Genomic DNA, 18,914 nt, shown 5'->3' with positions numbered 1-18,914 from the left:
CAGAACTGTTCTGCGTTTCCTAGTTTTCCTTTGAGGAGAGAGGCCCAGGAGGCTATTACATTTTTCCTCACTAGTTTCACAGTCATAACTCCAAGCAAATATAAGGTAGCAATTAATTTTACAACTCATATGGTCAAACTGCAAACAGATTCTGAAAAATTAGTATCTGATTCAATATTGTCTTACCTTCGTCCTATGGAACTGAATCATCCTCAACTTCCTTCCATGAAAATGAATGATGGTGAATGAGTTCCTGTTCTGTCTCCTACCTGATATATATTTACTTGTGTACCTTCCCTTCTCCCCCCACTTGGATACCTTCCTCCAGGAGAAGTACTAAAGCTTTTCTTTTTAGCTTTTTTAAACTGGTATTTTTAAAGTATCTTCAATGTTATGGATTTAATTTTTTGTTTGTTTTCCCAAAGTCTTTAAGTTGAACCAAATTACTATTTATCTGTACTTGTGATAATGAGGTTACACTCCGATAATGGCTTTAAATAAAGAGAAGAGCTTTTGGGGTCGGTATTTATTTGTGCTATGAAAAAGAAGACATTTTATTCACTCACATGCTTATTCACAACAGTTTATCCTTTTCTTTTTTACCTGAAAAGCATCCGCAAAAAAGACAGCCTAAAAGGCACATAATGAATGATAAGGAAGGAACATTAAGAGGTATACTAGTTTGTGAGATAGTAAAGTCATTATATTAACAAGTAGATAGCAACAAATACTTTTCATATCTTTTATAAACAAAACCCATAAAACTGGTATTAAGAAAAATCTCATTGGTCACGGCATGATGACAACATAGCAACTTTATTGTCAGTTGTGTTAAAAAAAACCAAAACACTTGCACCAAACAAAAACTACACCTACATGCAATACAAGTTGAAATGCCAAATTATACCTTTTTCAGAAATAAACTATGCCATTAGCATGTAAGTCATGTTGTTTGCACTTGTGTTTACACAAGTTAACTGGTATCAAGTGGCATTTTCTAAAAAGGGAGCACTGCCTCAGAGTGCAAAATGCACAGAATTATGGGTAATTAAATCAGCCAGTTCGAACAATTTACTCTGCATTTCATATTAAAGGATTTATTTAAATAAATGTGGGCATCTGTTATTTATCAGTTTTGCCACAGCCTCAGATTGATAGGGTAAATTCATAGCAGAAACTTTCATTAGTGAGACCCTAAAATTTCTTGCCACTGACTAAGCATCAGTGTGAAGCCTATCTATCGTAACTGGTACTCACAAGGAATTTATTTAATCACTAGTTCATGAACTTCAACCAAAACATGCAACTGTTATGCATGTGACAAATTGTGAACTTTATTTCTAGTTCCGGGGTGGGGGGGGAAGTGTATTTGAGTCAGCATGATGGTAATCTTAATTAAATGACATAATACGGCACTTTAAAGTCCATGCATGTAGCCTTTGCAGGACCAGGTCTTTTAAGTCTAGTTCATGGCCCATGTGCACAAATTCTGATAGATACTACATTGGCCCATAACTGATAAAACCAGAAACCCAAGTATTTCTGGTTTAGGGCCTTGCAATGCAAGCTTCTACAGTCCTACAAGGGAAGGGAGAGGAAAAAAAAAGCTAAACCTTCTGATGCCCACTCCTTTGGCAGCAGTAGAAAGTGAGCATTGCAGATTGTAAAGCCAGCTACTATTGAAGTAAAGCATACACCCAACTGGGTAACAGCTACATGGTTAAATTTTGGCACATGCTGATTATTTTCATAGTATGTTGGAACTCTTTCAAAGAGAGCAATCCTAATAGAAAGCATCATACTCCAGCTGGTCCATATAAAGTGAAGACATCAGTCCCAAGCTCATTCCATTACCTTTAAGTTTTCAGACTGGAAAGCATCATGAACTGCCCTAAGCTAATCCTACTTTCGTTGTTGTTCAACAACTGTTATTTCTTTAAGGAGTTTATGTATGAATCTCAATTTCTGAGAACTCAGCTAGTGACTATACCCCTACAAAACCTCTCAGGTGAATTACTAATTTTGGGTGGAGACTGTGTTATAACAGTGCTGATGATGCAGACACTGAGCATTACGTCTGGATGCACTACGTACTTTTCTCAAACCTTAAGCTACCTACCCACAGACAAGAAAAACTGTAGGCAGAATTCAGAACAGTGTCCCATTTCTTCAGTTTTAGTAACTGCCATTAAGTTTCATCTAAACTGTTCATGCTTTTTGAACTGTCTTCCCTTTCTGTGACTAGCTCATGGTTAAAGAAATAGAACAAAAACCCCCAAACCCAAACACTGCTTGGTCTTGGATACATCTTACATTTTCACATCCTTATATTATTTGTGAAAGTTAGGCTAGTCAGATAAGGGAAGAGCAGGTTGTATAGCAAGCTTTCCTCCCAAGACAAAGGGTTTCCGAAGCTACTTTTAATACGCTTCATATAATGGCATTACACACTATTTTCAACTCATATACAAAAAGGAGACACTGTACAAAGCTTGAGCAGCTCTTCAGGGAAACAGCATTGTTAGAGAAAACTTTTAACAGAAATGATTGCAAAAGGTGGGAAACCCCTGACTGAAATCTATCTTGGCTTTCTTACTATACTATCGTAACTTTCAAGAAACCAAAATCCTAAGTGTACAAACCAGAACCATGTTGTGTAAGACAACATGCTATAGTATCAAACTTACTGGAGCTGGCTGCCTAGAGAAAAAGCTATTGAGGCTGCACCCTACCTTACTAAATACTAACATGGAGAAAAGCATCTCTCTGAAGAAGGAACAATGAAAACACTTTTAAGGCTTGCTAGGAAACTGCAAAGCTGAGGATTGCACATTTAGTTGTTGATGCAGCAACAAAAAAATGGAAATACCGATCTGGGAGCTATCATTAAAATACTGTTCCCATGGTAAAGCTATGAAGTAGTCCATAACATTTGAGTAGTAAACTGCATTTTTGCTACATTAATAATGAAAAGTAAGAGGTTATCTGCAAGAGGTTAGAAAAGGTCAGACTGAAAAAACAGCAGATTGTGGGGAAATCACAAGCAGATTACCTTCTCCATTATTCCTGGTAGTAAGACGCGTAGGCACTCCATAAGAGCAGGAGCTGCTAGCTATGCTTAGATCCATACCTCTTCTAGAGAAGCATCCATTCGAAACAAACCCAAGTTAAGTACTTCATTAGAATGCAGTACCCTAAGTGTTGTTTATGACACGTAAGGCTCAACACTCACATACAGGCATACCACAAGTAAACCCTCACAAAAGAGACATGGCATACTGCTGCAACACTACACATGCTTCAAATGACCACTAACAGTACTGCACTCAAGTGCAGCTTTAGCTTCATGTTCTGGTTTTATTCAATAGACTTGGCTTTTTACAGAAGTGAAATTTTACAAGCTAAGACTGTTCCTGCTCATGAGCTTACAATCTAGTTTTAGATGGGATAACCAGAGTAACAAACTTTGAAGAGGAAAGAAAGGACAAAGCAACTTCCATCAAGATCAGTTTGTCAGTTTTAACAGCTCAGTATTTGTCCCAAAATACACATGCTACATTTGTATCTTATGGGAGTCACAAGCATGCTTCCAATGAGAATCTTGAGGATAGAGTAGGTAGAGGCCTATAAATGAGACAACAGGACACTCAGGACCAGGTTCTAGTGAAAAACTATTTATTAAATAAACCAAATAGAGATGACACGTAACCATGTGAAGTCTTATTACCGTAGCATACCTCATAAAGGCACTGCAACTTCATACCTGCTACACAGCTACCAGAACCCCATTAAATCAGCCACTGATTTCACACAAGAATGCCCAAAAAAGGGCCAAGAAAGAACAGACCAAAGAAGAGGAAGTGGGGGGTGTGGGAATCATGTGTTGGTGAGAACCTAGGGGGAGCAGCCATTTTCTAGGACTTGCCCACAGTCACCTTGTTCATACAATGAAGCACAGCATGGAAGGTCACACAAGCCAGTTTGTACTACATGGTCCCCAAACACTGTTGACCTAGTATACTCATAGCACTGTCAGGCAAGTCACACAGCCATTTAAAGTTAAACACTGTTTACTTTTACTGTTGATAAATAAACCAATTCTTGCTACCTTAACTGGAATAACTTCGGACAACACTGAAACTTCTGCTGCAATGCAGATCAACACTAGCTGCAAAGCAAGAACACAACTGTTAACAGGGACAGTATGACCTCTGGCAAAATAGATCAACTTTACGCAGGAAAAGCCTTCCATGTTACACTCCTATGCATTCCTACCAGTATCGCTGTATAAATGAGAACAGAACCTGGCATCTCCCTTAGGAGGAAAAAAAAAAAAAAAAATTAACAGTACTACTACAGGATTTCACTTGCATCATGCACTCTGCTTTGAAAACAAACCAAAACCCTAAAGCTACAAGGGATGTACTGTTCCAGTATGTTCTCAGCAAATCATCCTTTTACAAATGCAGTCAAGCTGCCAAAACACTCAGCTGACAGCTCCTTCAAAATTCAGATCTATGTTTTCAGGGGTTTTTTCTTCCCCAGAAGTAGTATGATTTCATCCCCAAGGTAGTATGTACATTCATCATAGAATTAAAAGAATGCAATCTTCTTCTCCACAAACAACAAAGTTCAATTCCTGCTAATTTTACAGTATTAAGAGCAATTTTTCACATTCTCCTAAACAATTTCCACCCCCTGAAGCAGAAGTAATAGAAGTGAATAAAATTCAACTTTCTTTGTAAGTAACACAGGAGAACACAAAGTCTGAGTGGCCAGAACCCTGGTATCGACTTCTCTTCACCACCACTTTATAAATTCAAGTCATACACTGTAGTTTTTTGCTCCCGTACCGGTTACCAACAAGTCATGTTGTCTTTCACATTCTTCCCTCAGTTTGCTGCAGAAAATGTTTGCTGGGGGCAAGCTGGGCCTAGTACTGACAACCTGATCCCTCAGTACACTGGAACATACTGACCAGCAATGTTACCCTTAATTTGAAAACAAAGTCTGTAGAGTGACAAAAACCCAACTTTCTAGAAATTAAAAGATGAAAAACATATATTGTCTACAAATTGAGGACCAGTAATTGACCACACACTGTTGTTTTTATTCAAAGTTGCTAGCTTTCAGTATCAGGTTGACTCAAAACGGCGACTTCTCTCACTGAATTCATCAGTAAACACTGTGATTGTCACTTGTTTTAATTCTTAAGAACATAGCAAGAAAGAAAAGTCATGAAAGTTCAACAGTAAGACAACAAGAAACTTACTCAAATAATCCAAGCTTTCAAAACTTTTAAATATCCAGTAATTTAGTTTTTGCATACTGCTGTTGCCTATACATTCCCTTGCCCCATCACCAGTAGATCGAAGTTAAAACATCCTCATTATGGAAAATATAATGTACTTAAGTCAAGTAAATTTTAAACCTTGTTGTAAAACTACTGAAAGAGTGTAAGTATCTCAAACAGAAAAAGAGAAGAATTATTTCCCTTTGAAGTGCTTTTTTTAATGTCACATGAACGTGGACTTGGCAACTGTAAAGAGAAACTTCCATCAACTAAATCTAAGTTACAGGGAAGAAGGCAAATTCCTGATCAGCTGGTCAACTCATTCTGTTGGAAAGAAGAAAGTAAAGCAGATTTTGCGCCATCTTCATTTTCTGCTTCCGTTGCAGCCCACTGGTTACCTATGCAAATATTTCAAAGTTTAACTTAAGAAACAGAAAAAAAAAATATGTGAACCCTTAAATAATATCGAATCATATAAAGAAGGTTAAAGACACTATGATTCTGCCAAAGCTGAACATATAAATTTCAAGTTTAGAATAAACTATGTATGTAGGTAACAGGTTAAAACAGTACAGACTGAAGATACCTTTCCTCAAATACATTCCCAACTGAAGCTTTCCCAAGCTCACGCTTGGAGTTTGGTTTGGTGGGGTTTTGTTTCTTGGGGGGGAGGGGTTGTGCAGTTTTTTGGGGTTGGTTTTTTGTTGTTGTTGTTTTGTTTGTTTTTCCCCAGAAGATGCAGCTATCAGTACACAGTTCTGGTACAGCAGGAACTCTACATTCCATTCAAGTCTTTCTCTCTTGATGCTAACAACTCTTTACAGGTGGAAAGGATAAAGCTATTGTCCTATCACATTTTGACAAACTGTCTTAAGTGGTTAGTTTCATTAACAGGAAAGGAGGAGATATTTTTATAAAGTGATATAAAACACAGTCAAAAAGCTATTTTAAAGCAATTGTGTCCAACAGCAAAAAGATCAGCATTTTTAATTTGTAGCACTGTTTCTCCCAACAGAGAACAGATGCCTATGGTCAGAGATACAAGTTCTGTGAATGCACTTGCCAAGTTGACTTTGTTTTAAATCCACCTCAAAATTGAATGTTTCAAATCATGAAAGGGTCTAAAAGCTGCACATAAACATTATTTAATGTTAGACACACACTAAGTTTTATTAAGCATTACACTAGAACTACTTTGGTATAAAAAATACTTTATTTTAAAGCTATGAAAGTTATAAAAATATGTAGTTAAACTTTCTACTCACAGAATGGTTGCTATTTTAACATTAGTGATTTGTTTCTCCTAACGAATCTTAATTTTATTCGAAAGGTTTACAAGACATTATTACTGTAATTTAAAAAACCCAGCATTACAGGGAGCTGTACTAATTGTGATGTTTTATCAGTATTCATTTAACCTCTAGATTTTTAATGAAGGCAGCAAAAACAACTATTTTCTGATGATACAGAATTTCTTATTTCTTGAAGCGTTTCTGTGGTTGACCACTTCTTCATTAGTTACCTGCAGCATGGCACCTTCCTGCCAAAGAAAAAAAAAGTGTATCTGAAGATGTTTATCACATATGTCTAAACCAAATTACCAATAGGGGAACTTCAGCCATTTTAAAAAAAAAAAGTATAAGCAGTTCACTGGTGTGTCTAACACAAAAGGAACAGGACTTCTGTTAGCTGAGTCCACGTTCTTCAGTGGGTAGCCTTTTAAAGGCAGTGGAACTTTGAAATTAGGGCTTTTTTTGGTTGCCTTTTTTTTGGTGGGTTTTGTTGATTTTTATTTAAAAACCAAATCTAGTAGAGTATGCCACCCTTACTCTGAGTAACTCATTACTTGATGAATTTTCATTAATTTGAGGTGCAAACATTCAATGCAGTGAGAGTAAGGCTGACTGAATTTGGCACTAAGGTTTATTAGCTGCAAGAACTATAAAAAATGGTGGAAACCTCAACATTCTAGCCAAATTCCAATTTACATAATTACATTATACACTTATGAAATACCACCTGCAGTTTCATTTGAAGTTTTCACTTGCCCTCCTAAAGAACTGCTTATGCAGTTGTTAAAAGAATGGACGACACATTCCTTCACAGAGGCAGATGTATTCTGTGGTGCAATTTTTTTCCTTACACGTAAACAGTCTACAGTTACTTGGGAACCTTCAGGATGAAATGTGTTATATAAAATAGATTACAGTAGACAAGACACATAACAACATAGTTCATTTTCAACAGCACAGAACTACCTTCATCGCATTACCTTGCAACCACCATAATGCATAGACTCCCAAGAAAAAATAAAATGTTGCAGGATGCAAAAATAAAGTTGTATGATTTAATTAACTTGTGACCTACCATTTTAACTACCAACACCAGGGATGGAACCCTTGCAAAGCTTTACTAATGGACACTTGCAGGTCTCATTTGTTCAACTGTAGCAGTGTACAGTGGCAGCAGTCTATGCTTGTCCAGGGTTCATATCATAGCTAGATTCCAGTAGGAAAAAAATATGTTAAGTAGCTGAAATTAACAAAAATTTGTTTGTAAAAAATTTAATAATACAAGAAAACAGGATTCACAAATTTCTTTTAAATTGGTAATTGTTAACTCAATGCATTGCTATGTTAAACTACATGATAATCACTATACTGAAAGAATACTGTCATACAATATTAGTTTCTTGGTTTTGGAACATTAAGAAAGGAAAAGTAAATAAGATCTTACCTAAAGAAGTTTAACTGAAGCTTAGAACTATTTTGCTCTACACCCTCAGCCTTCGTTGGCATCCTTATAAACTACTGTAGTTAAAGCTTTGCAGAAATACAGCGCAGCTTTTTAAGACTGGCTGAACTTAGTGACGTTTTCAAGAGTTCTCTTGTACTAGACCTGTGTCCCTGGAAGAGTACCTCGCTGGGGATATTTCCTTTCCTTGCCATTGAAGAAGCAGCATCTAAAAGATCTAAAAAGGTGTTTCTCCTTGCAGAGATATCCCTTAAGTTATCTAGATATTTTAAACCTGATCATTTACAGACAACATACTTTTTTCTGACCAGCATTTAATTTTACATGTACAACAATAGCTTTATATTATTTGTGGGACCTTATACTACCCACTCCTTGCCTTATTTTACAGTATTAAAAAAAAAATCTAAAATTACACAATATTTCCTTTAGAATTATTTTATTAAATCATAAATGTACAACAGCTTCTTAACTCTACACACGCACTTAAATTTTTAAAAGGAAAACGTTATGTCTTATTACACCATGATCCTGGCTAATAGCTTTTCAAAACTTTGAGAAAAATCTTAAAAAAGGTTTCACATGTCACCTGAAACTTACAAATTTAACATTATCAAAGGAATGCTTCTACACTTACAAAGACCACTAGAAAGAAACAACAATTAAAAAGCTAAGAAACTGTCTCAAAGGCATTTTTACAATCCTTCCTCCACAGTAAGGTAATGTTATTAAATAATCCAAATCCATTCACAAAATGGCTCTCTGCATCTGCTCTGGTGTCTTCTGCCATATCACTGCATATTTATGCATGACTGAGATAAGTGTTTCCTTAACATTGTTATTTCGATAACCTGAAGCTGTTCTGTTACCTCTGGGCTCTCATCCTCTCCTATTTATACAGTGAAGCCTGTTTCAACAGAAGTAAAGAGTAAAAAAATAGGTTATGAAATTATTCATCTAACCATTTTTTAAAGGAAAGATAATATGATCCTAAAAAGCTTTTAACTCCTGCAGCTACTCTCAAGAATCACTGCAATTTTAACACTTATAAACATACTTACCCATGGCATGCTTGCAGAAACTCAATAACGGCTCCTCCCTCCATATCCACCACTTCCTCCACTGCCCCCTGGACCATAGTTTCCTGCAATTGCAGAAAAACAACAAACAGAACAGTTACATCAGTACACTTTTTAAATCTAGGAATGCTTTTGATTCTGTATGAAGATTAACATCTCCTTTACTTCCAGAGACAGCATATACAACAAAGATTTTAACATTTCACTGCCTTCCTCTAAATAACCTCCAAGAACTGCCACAAGGACTACATGCTGAAATCTTAGAAGATTCAATCAACAGTGTCACATGTAATTTGATGCACTGAGCTTGAGGGCTAACTTTCATGTCTTGAGCTTGCGAGGGCTAACTTTATCCGCATGCTAAACCTTACATGAAAGGACTTCCTGTTTCAGTTTCCGTTTCACAAGCTTTACATGCCATATTAAACAACATTTAAACAACAGAAAGCGTCAGAAAAAAGTGACACTACAACGAGGGGGAAAAAAAGAAATCCCAGCAAGCTTAGTGGACATTCACTAGACACTCTACAAAGCTGATAGCAAAGAACATGAAACTTGGCTAAAATATTTACTGACTGGAAACTGCAAAACATTTCATAATATTCTGGAAAAAGTTAATATCTTGTCATTATCTTTTAATAAAACAGTAGTAATAATTTTCCCCAAGACAAGCTTTACAGTTTCAAGATGTGAAATTGTATCCAACTTGCAGAAAGAACATGGGCACTGCAGTCCATCTACTGCAGGAGTTACCAATTTCTACATATCAATCTTAGAATCATAGAATGGTTTGGGTTGGAAGGGACCTTTAAAGGTTATCTAGTTCCAACCCCCTGCCACAGGCAAGGGCATCTTTCACTACATAAGGTTGCTCTAAGCCCCATCCAACCTGACCTTGAGCACTTCTTCCAGGGATGGGGTCATCCACAACTTCTCTGAGCAACTTGTTCCTATGCCTCATCACCCTCATTGTAAAGAATTTCTTCCTTATATCTAACTTTAATCTACCCTCTTTTAGTTCAAAACAGTTACCCCTTATCTTCCCTTCCACCTCCCCAAGAGACTAAAGCCCACCCACTCTGGCTGCAAAGCAGGTCAGGACATATACAATACCTCCACCATATGGTCCCCCCATGTTCCTGCTGCCACCAAAATTTCCACTTTTCATTGGACCATAATTTGAAGGTTGTTGGTTGTAGTTTCCAAAATCATTATAGTTTCCACTTCCGTAATTGCCTGCATTATCAATACAAAAGTGGAGAAATACCTAGATGAGCTAAAATGCATATGGCACTCACCAAGTTATGTCATTATTAGAATTTTAAATAAAGTACAGAATCACACAGGTATTCCAGCAGTGTATGCAACGAACTGCTTTTTCACACTATTTCTTACCATTTCGAAAACAAGAGCTTCCTTATACAACATTTACAAACACATACCTCCCCTGCCCCAAAATCTCAAATGACTTGCACTAATTTACAACTGAAGTGCTTGGCCATTTCAAGCCAGTAGATTACCTCCTCCATAGTTGTCATAGCCACCTCCATAGCCCCCACCCTGGTTGCCATATCCAGGTCCTCCTCCACCGTATCCTCCTCTTCCTCCTCCATAACCAGGACTGCCACCAAAGTTGCCACCTATGACAATATAATCCTTTTAAAATAAACTTTTCCATGCATAAGGCAACCAAATTATACAGGATCAGAGGGTCTTTTTCCATTTAGTTGTGACCAAAATCCACCAGTCAGACTGCCTAAAAGCTTCAATTAAAAGGCTTAATATACATCTTGATTTTTCAGGAAATTTAAGAAACCCTGCTGTTCTAATGAAAAGAGCATTGCTGTCCAAGAAGTAACCATACAATTTGCCATGTAGAAGTGTAACATGAGCCAACAGCCACATGCGCTTCTTAAAGCCAACCAAATGGCTTTAGCAATTAATATCAATTTATTACAAATGGTAAGTGAATGTAAAAATGTTTCCGAGTGACAGAAAAACAACCACCACCACTGAAAAAGTAAACTAACCTCCAGGTCCTCCACCATATCCGTTATACCCATCACCAAATCCACGGCCACTTCCATATCCATCTGTTGGAGAAAAAAAACAGAAGCATTTCAATTCACCTGTAGCAAACTAACTGAATTCTCAAACCCCTACGACCTTAAAGACCAAATCTCAAGAGATTATTGATTAAGCACACATACACCTGAATTCAGAAAAATATTATGTGAAATAACACATCCAATCATTGCTCTACATCTTCTCTTTTCTTGCATTTGTAAGACACCCAGTTTTAATTTTGGACATAGCCCTTCCACTATAAAGGTCAGGCAAGTGCTGCATAGAATTACAGAGGAGAAATTTCTGAATTCCTTAACAAAATTACTAAGTTTAGGTTAATTTTGGCTTTTAATAAAATCCTTAAAAAAACTAAACCAAATCAACTTCATTTTACTGAATATCCACATTATCAATTTCTGTACTACAGAAGTTGTTTGCAAGTTATTTTTCCAAAAAATTCTGTAACTGCTATACCTGCATTTAAATTAAACAGCAGTAGCTTACAAAGTTATCCAGAATCAGAAAGACAGTATAAATAAGGAAAAAAAAAAAAAAAAAGCTACAAACATGCCTGTCTTACCAGCTCCCCCTCTGAAATTGCTGCCAGGTCCTGGACCAAAGTTGCCACCACCTCCACGTGCATCACCAAAACCGAAGTTCCCTGTGGCAGTTTAACATTTATAAGCAGTGAGGTGATGGAAAGTGAACACAAAAATCAACCACAAACCATTAACCATTACTTGTACATACCTCCTCTCCCACTCCTTGAATTTTGAACCTCCTGCATTTCCTGTCTAGAGAGAGCTTTCCTTACTTCTGCATTATGGCCATTAATGGTGTGATACTTCTGCACTGTAACAACACCAAGTAAGATACCATCAGCATTTAAGTACTGATCTGGCAATAAGAATATCAGGCTTCCAAAAATCGAAGTGATTTCCAAATTATTCCATACATATTCTGGATCATTTAAAAAAACAAAATACCATACAATTTTTAAGCAAAGAAGCCCAAACTTAAACTTAAAATACATGTTCCCACACAATTCACCAAAAGTACAATGTAGCAAATATTCATGCACATAACTAAACCCATTATCTCTTTAGTTTAACTTTAGCTTTACACAATTACCATAACTGCAAGGATTAACACTATCAAATGAAAGAGTGAAATGAAGCTTACTTACATACAATTTTATCCACAGGATCATGGTCATCAAATGTAACAAATCCAAACCCTCTCTTTTTACCAGACTGTCTGTCAGTAATGATTTCAATAGTGTCAATTTTTCCATATTCCTCAAAGTAGTCACGAAGGTGGTGCTCTTCAGTGTCCTCCTTAATACCACCAACAAATAGTTTTTTCACAGTAACATGAGCACCAGGTTTTCCAGATTCCTGTTAAAAAAAATCCTTTAAATTACCAAAGAACAACAACTTCATAACCCACTATTTTGCCAGGATTTCAGGAATGGAATACAGATAAACCAAGATTTTTCAAGCACTGAGATAGCACTCTTATAATGCATGTCCCTGCAATCTTGTATGGGGGGCCTTCTGGGACGGAAGTAACATGGGGTAATTGGGATGTTTTTCCTCCCCCCCTTTATGTCAAAGTCTTAAAAGCACTGAAAAAGATACAGATAAAAGTCCTATTAAATGCATAAAAGTAAATAAAAAGCTTTTAAACGGATTTAGAGAAAACGTAAGATCAACTGTTTGAAAGAACTGGAAGTACTTAATAACTTAAACCAGAGCACGATTTTTGTAACTGAAACAAAGATGTGTCAGCTTCCTCTCCCCATTTCCCCAACAGCAGTGAAACCCACATTCCACTCCTATCAACAGCAAAGGTCATTCAACCTCAGCAAATCCACAGCTATGCATTTTAACTCCTATTCAAAATATGAAGACAACTCCTCACACTCATGGGTTATTTTTACACTTTGGGCATGATATCCACACTGGTGTACTAGGTAAGAATGACTTACTCCTAAAGCTCAGCAATAGCTTTTGTGTATAAACAGTATGCACGTATGCTGCTTTAATTACCTTTTTCCAACTGCTAACCAACCCTGAATTCTGCAGGGAATGGAAAGAAAACTAGGCTAGCTAACAGGGGTACCAGTCGTTACGATTTCCATCTCCCTTGACTCCCCCTCTGGGACAGTTCATTCAACTCCAGTTCATCAGTCCAAATACATTAAACACCTGGGTCCAACCTCGAACTGCTAAACCCTCCCAGAGCTCCCACAACATAGTAAACAGAAGTCACCTAGAATCTGCACTTGTTCCTCAAGTACCTCTGTGCCACAGTAACCTGACTGAAAAGTTTACAGGTGCACTGCATTCCTGTGCACACACCTAATTTGTACCCTGACATTTAAAAACCAAATATGCCTGGGGCTAAAACTAGAGCAGTGCTAAGATGATTTTGTATACCACCACTGGAAAGAAAGAAGCATCTCTACTACATTCCCTATTTTTGGTCACGTTATATACCTTTCATAAATACCCCAAAAGATCTTGGAATAGAGTCAAGAGAGATTAATGTGAGTGTATTAATTTGTGGTTTAGTTACAGTAACCATTCCAGAGAATAGTTTGGAATTTGCATAATTACAGGCATTCAACATGGTTTTGCTAACATTACTTTCAGACCCAGTTGCGTCCCTTGCAGACACGATTCTCATCCAGAATAACTTAATAATTCACTGTAATAACAGACATTTATGTAAGTGTCATTTAACAGACTGCAAGTATGGGAAATAGTGCCCCAACTACAGCCTTTTACCTAGAGAATTTAAATCCAGGCAATTTCAAACAACAACAAAGCGTAACTGTCTGACCAAGACAGAGATTCCTTTTTCAAAGCATGAAAAGTATTTGCTTTCAAAGCCATCCTTACCTCTCTAGCCACAGCTCTCTTGGGCTCAACCACCCTTCCATCAATCGTGTGAGGTCTTGCAGCCATAGCTGCATCAACTTCAGCCATGGAGGAGAATGTTACAAAACCAAACCCCCTTGATCTTTTGCTTGCAGGATCCCTCATTACCTAAAAACAATGAACACGTTTAAACTATTTCTACCTCTCTCATACTAAGTGTAACACTAACAACATTTGGAGAAAACATGTCAACTTCATTTACATTTTCCTTGATTCGATTTCAAAACACAATTATAAAGTAGCAGGCTGTGCTGATTAAGTATATGAATGGCACTGCTTGGCACAGAAATGCAAACCACTGTTGTCCTCCAAGACTCTACCAGTAACTCAGAAATGCTGCTGTATCAGCAACCTATGTTTATGTTTGTCTTCTCAAAAAAATAAAACATATACTTTCTTTTAAGCTTTCTGAAGACTACAGACTTCAAATTTGTGTTATGAAAGACATATTTACTGCTCCCAAAACAAATTCAGTGGAGGAACTTCTGCAAGAGTCACCGTCCCTGGAGGTATTTAAAACACATATAGACATGGTGCTTAAGGACATGGTTTAGTGGTGGACTTGGCAGTGTTAGCTTTATGGTTGGATTCAATGATTTTAAGGGTCTTTTCCAACCTAAATGATTCTATGAAAACATCACACAGAAAGACATCCTTTTCCAGCTTTGTTGAGGCTGCTTACCATGACATCAGCTTTCTGCCAAAGGTTACCAATTACACACATGTAATAGTGCTCTGTGTAAGCACTCCCTTAATGCACTTCAGCCAATGACGCCCAAGTTAATTTTAAATTGTTGAAACCAGTGGTTAGAGATAATCTGGGAGATTTTACAGGAAACAGATTGTGAATGCTCCCTAACTCTATCAACAGTTTGCAAGAGAGAGCCTGTGCATAGCTTCAATGGACCGAATTATGTATAAACCAACCAACTGTACACTTAAAAAAATGTAATATTCTATCTTTTCCTTAAGCCATCCAGAAAACTAACTCCCCACTTTTAAAATTTCTAAATATTCTACGCAGTCGTTGTGCATCAGTATGCCAAACTTACCACACAGTCTGTAAGCTTTCCCCATTGCTCATAGTAACTTCTCAAGCTTTCCTCTGTTGTTTCAAAGCTTAAGCCACCAATAAACAGTTTGCGGAACTGCTCCTTTTCCCTCTATCACAGAAAAGAAGATTACATTAATATAATCAACAATACCCCATTTGCATCAGCAGAATTAGACACTAAGGAAGATTTTCTTAAATGTCAAAAACTTTCAGTAGACATATTTTTCAAAATTAGGCTTGGCTCTTCTAAACGTTCTACAACTATTGAAGAAATTAAGCAATTTTTGCCACTTTTACAATAGTTTTTAATTATGTGCTTCTTCCCATCTCTCCCTCCAAATATTAAGAACAAAGGACCACATTCAAAAGACTTCCAGAATAGTCCTCTAAAAGATCTTTAGGATATGCTTTTTAAAGAAAAGGAAAAGAAAAACAAAACCAAAAGTTCTCATTACAGGTAACATGAATTCATTTACACTGTCTGATTCTACTCCAGACGGCACTTATTTTTAAAAATCATTCTGGCTCTAACTGTTGTACATGGATACTATCATGCTATTTACGCAAGGCATTAAAAATAAAAATAAATGAAGATATAGCCGAACATGTTCTAAAATGGGTCATCGATTCATACTTTCTCATTAATTATTGAAACGAATGAAAGCTGTAGCATCTGTAAAATTAAACTGGGATCCTGCACCATTGGAATCGGTGGTAAACCTATCCACCCTCAACGGTAGCACTATCAAAACTCGATTCCCTTTAAAACATAAATGTGAATAACACATATTCACATATGTATCCACTAATGTAAATTATCCTTTCAGTAAGACTTAATTCTATTACCTTTCAGAGAAATTATCACTGCACTTGCCATCACAGCAGGAATTTCTGCTGAACTAGTACATAATTAAAACAACCCAGGACGAATAATAAGGCACTACATTTACTATTTTGTATGTAGTATTACACCAAAGCAGGAAGGACAATCTTCCAACCGCTACCAGTTAAAAATACTTTCATACTAACTTTTTATACTAAGCATCGTAATTGTCATCTTCTATACACAATAGCATCACTAGATCATAAATTTTGCCATTTCGTATGTCAAATGGCAACCATTAAAAAGCTTTATACTGTTAACTAATTTTAAAAATCAAGAAAATCTGCTTGGGTGTTTGGTTTTGTGTTTTAAACAACCCAAACGCTGCATAGTTAGCTGTAACTGACAAACACAACATGACCAACTATGCACTTGACACTAAGATAAATGTAAAAAGGAAATTAAGACAACCAATGAGATTTGGAAAATATGCAAAATAGTTCAGTACACAAATGCTTTTAAAAGTATTAAGCCAATCTGCATGTAGATGAACATGTTTTCTGAGGTTCTCCAAGGCAGGCCTGGATCTAGATGCACGTAACAGGAAGACAATTACTGTAGGTAGTACTGAATCAGTATTTGTTCAAAATGCATCACCCTATTACCAGCTTGAGATACTGTAGTCTGACAAGAAAGTGAACCGTTAGAAAAATAAACTTCCCCCTCCCTCCCCCAAATACTGTATTTGAGAATGATCAGTTTAAACATCTCTTAGAAAACACTTGGAATCTGCTATTAGATCTACTATTTTTTCTTCTAAGGAACACAAAGGAAGCTAGTACTGTCTCCTCCTCATATAGACAGGCAAAATTAGACATGAGAGTTTAAAAGCAGCAGACCCACGTTAGGTCAAATTTTGTTTCACCTCATCTCTTAAAAAGAATAAAGGAAAGGATGCTGCACACTAGACTTGGGCTAAAAAGTAATATGCTGCAAGTCATACTATTATTTATAATTTGAGTAGGCTAGCAAAGAAATCATTTTAAGCAACGATACTGCAAAAAAAGCGCCTCCCTTCAAATTACTTCAGTTCTGCTGCTTGAAAATTAGGGACTACTTGCTACAGTTTCATATGCCCACAAAAGACACTTTTTCCCTATATAATCGATTATTGCCTGCCTAATAATGCATGTTTATAGTCTTATAAAAATAAGAAAATCAAGCAAATTTAGTAGACATGTAGGATTTTTCCAGTAAGTGTTAGGTTTACCTTTGAAAACAGGTATAAACATGTAAATGGAAAGAATCAGATTATCAGCTGTAACAACTGCATTTGTTTTTTAAAGGACAAACATATACCACACTATTAATAAACATTAAACAGAATTAACAACACACTTGAAAGATGTATAAATTCTTAGAAACTATAATCTACCATATATTAAGTGTCATGCAGTACATGCCCTACCCAGAACAACATCTAGGCACCACACACATCAGGACATGGCAATAACAAAATTCCCTACCAGTTCTTTAGTTAAAATGACTGTGTGAAAAAATCATAAACGTGTTGTTCCACTAATAGATACACAGCCTCTGGATGTAGAAAGACTATATGTTTTAAATGTTAGTTTTAAGAAGCTATGGTTAGTCTAGCATCAACCTCCCACCAGGGTCCAGAGAGTTCTGACCCTCTGAAGTTTATGCTGAAGCTGCAAAATGTATGATAAAGAAGATCATTATCACTCCAGTCCCTCTCAGAATCTTGATAAAAATCCTCATGTACTAAGCCCCCCCATACAGCCCACCCCCACCAAGGCCCACAATATAAAAGCTGGAAGAAAAACCTTTTTTAAGGTTTCCATACTACTACACTCTGTGGCAGGAACAGAGCGCGAGAGGATATCTTTGCGAACTCTGTCGAATCTTCATTAGTGCTTATTTTAAACCTTCCTTCACAGGCTTAAAGCAACACTTCAAAGGACTGGGAAATGCAGAGCTTTTGCTGGAAAACTCATCATTAAAGCAAGAAAATGTGTTTCACATAGCAATAATGCATGCACAAATACTCCAAGCTGACCGCAGACTTCTGCAGAGTTAAGAACCCGAGTAACAAAAATGGTTAACATAGACAAGCAAGTGGAAGCTCTGAACTACAACGGCTAGGCCTGCCAAAAGCAAAGCTGCCTTTACTGGTCCCAAACTAAAAAGACGCTTCTCTCCGCCGCTCCTCGCCCCCCCCCCTTTAGCCCGTATACGTTCTACAGAGCTTTGCAATCCAACAGCCTGGTTCTCCCCCTTCCCCCGCCGTCTGATGTTAGCAGGAGCTAAGCGGTTACCGAGCCGGCTCCGCCATGTGGCGGATATCAGGAAAACAAGGGCCCCCGCAGCCAGAAGGGGAAAATGGCGCCCAGAAGCAGCCGTCGCCTCCAGGGACAGCGATGCGGCGGGAAGGAAATAGCTTCTGGAAGCACCGACCCCAGACGAAGAAAAAAAAAAAAAAAAAAAAGATAAATAACAACCGGGTCCTCGGGCTAAACTGTAACCAAGTGCTGCAAGCCGCTTCTAGCGTGCACCTACACACACCGTACCAGGAAGGCGTTGCAAGCACTCTTTTCCGCCCCCACAGATACCAGACGACTATAGCTGCCTGCCCGCCTCGCAGCCCCTACTGCCCCCCCCTCCGCCTTACTCGCTTTCTCGCCCTCGGAGCGATCCTCACTGCCTGACGCACAAGCGAGTCTCGGCGCCGCCATTTTACCCCTCCCCCTCGCCACCGCCATTACTCGCAGCGCCACCCCGGCCGGTCACCACCTCGCAGGGCAAAGGCGACTCCCCGGATCGCGCACTGACTGACCTCCATGGTCGTGTGTCCCCCCTCGTCCAGCACCACCTTAAC

The 18,914-nt window shown here is 37.6% G+C and overlaps 1 protein-coding gene across 7 annotated transcripts in view; it reads right to left on the bottom strand.

Moving 5' to 3' along the window:
• Positions 1-3,337: 3,337 nt before the first annotated feature.
• HNRNPA2B1 (heterogeneous nuclear ribonucleoprotein A2/B1) overlaps positions 3,338-18,914 on the bottom strand; it is a 17,618-nt gene continuing 2,041 nt past the window's right edge. For 2 of the 7 annotated variants that reach the window (XM_069772909.1, XM_069772950.1), the window contains exons 2-11: positions 15,191-15,301; positions 14,100-14,246; positions 12,380-12,590; positions 11,944-12,045; positions 11,765-11,854; positions 11,157-11,219; positions 10,647-10,766; positions 10,240-10,362; positions 9,109-9,191; positions 8,470-8,954 (exon numbers count right to left, since the gene is read on the bottom strand). In XM_069772909.1, the coding sequence (XP_069629010.1) occupies positions 9,130-9,191; positions 10,240-10,362; positions 10,647-10,766; positions 11,157-11,219; positions 11,765-11,854; positions 11,944-12,045; positions 12,380-12,590; positions 14,100-14,246; positions 15,191-15,301 (1,029 nt within the window). In that variant the 3' untranslated portion in view covers positions 8,470-8,954; positions 9,109-9,129. Of the gene's footprint in view, positions 6,834-7,388; positions 7,792-8,469; positions 8,955-9,108; positions 9,192-10,239; positions 10,363-10,646; positions 10,767-11,156; positions 11,220-11,764; positions 11,855-11,943; positions 12,046-12,379; positions 12,591-14,099; positions 14,247-15,190; positions 15,302-18,872; positions 18,897-18,914 lie in introns of those variants that run through there. The other 5 variants (XR_011322481.1, XM_069772958.1, XM_069772932.1 and 2 more) reach the window with 5 other exon arrangements.

This window comes from Haliaeetus albicilla, chromosome 2 (genome assembly GCF_947461875.1).
Source record: "Haliaeetus albicilla chromosome 2, bHalAlb1.1, whole genome shotgun sequence".
Taxonomy (NCBI): domain Eukaryota; kingdom Metazoa; phylum Chordata; class Aves; order Accipitriformes; family Accipitridae; genus Haliaeetus; species Haliaeetus albicilla.
Note: the sequence above shows the minus strand (reverse complement) of the source record. Positions and strands in the feature narration are given on the sequence as shown.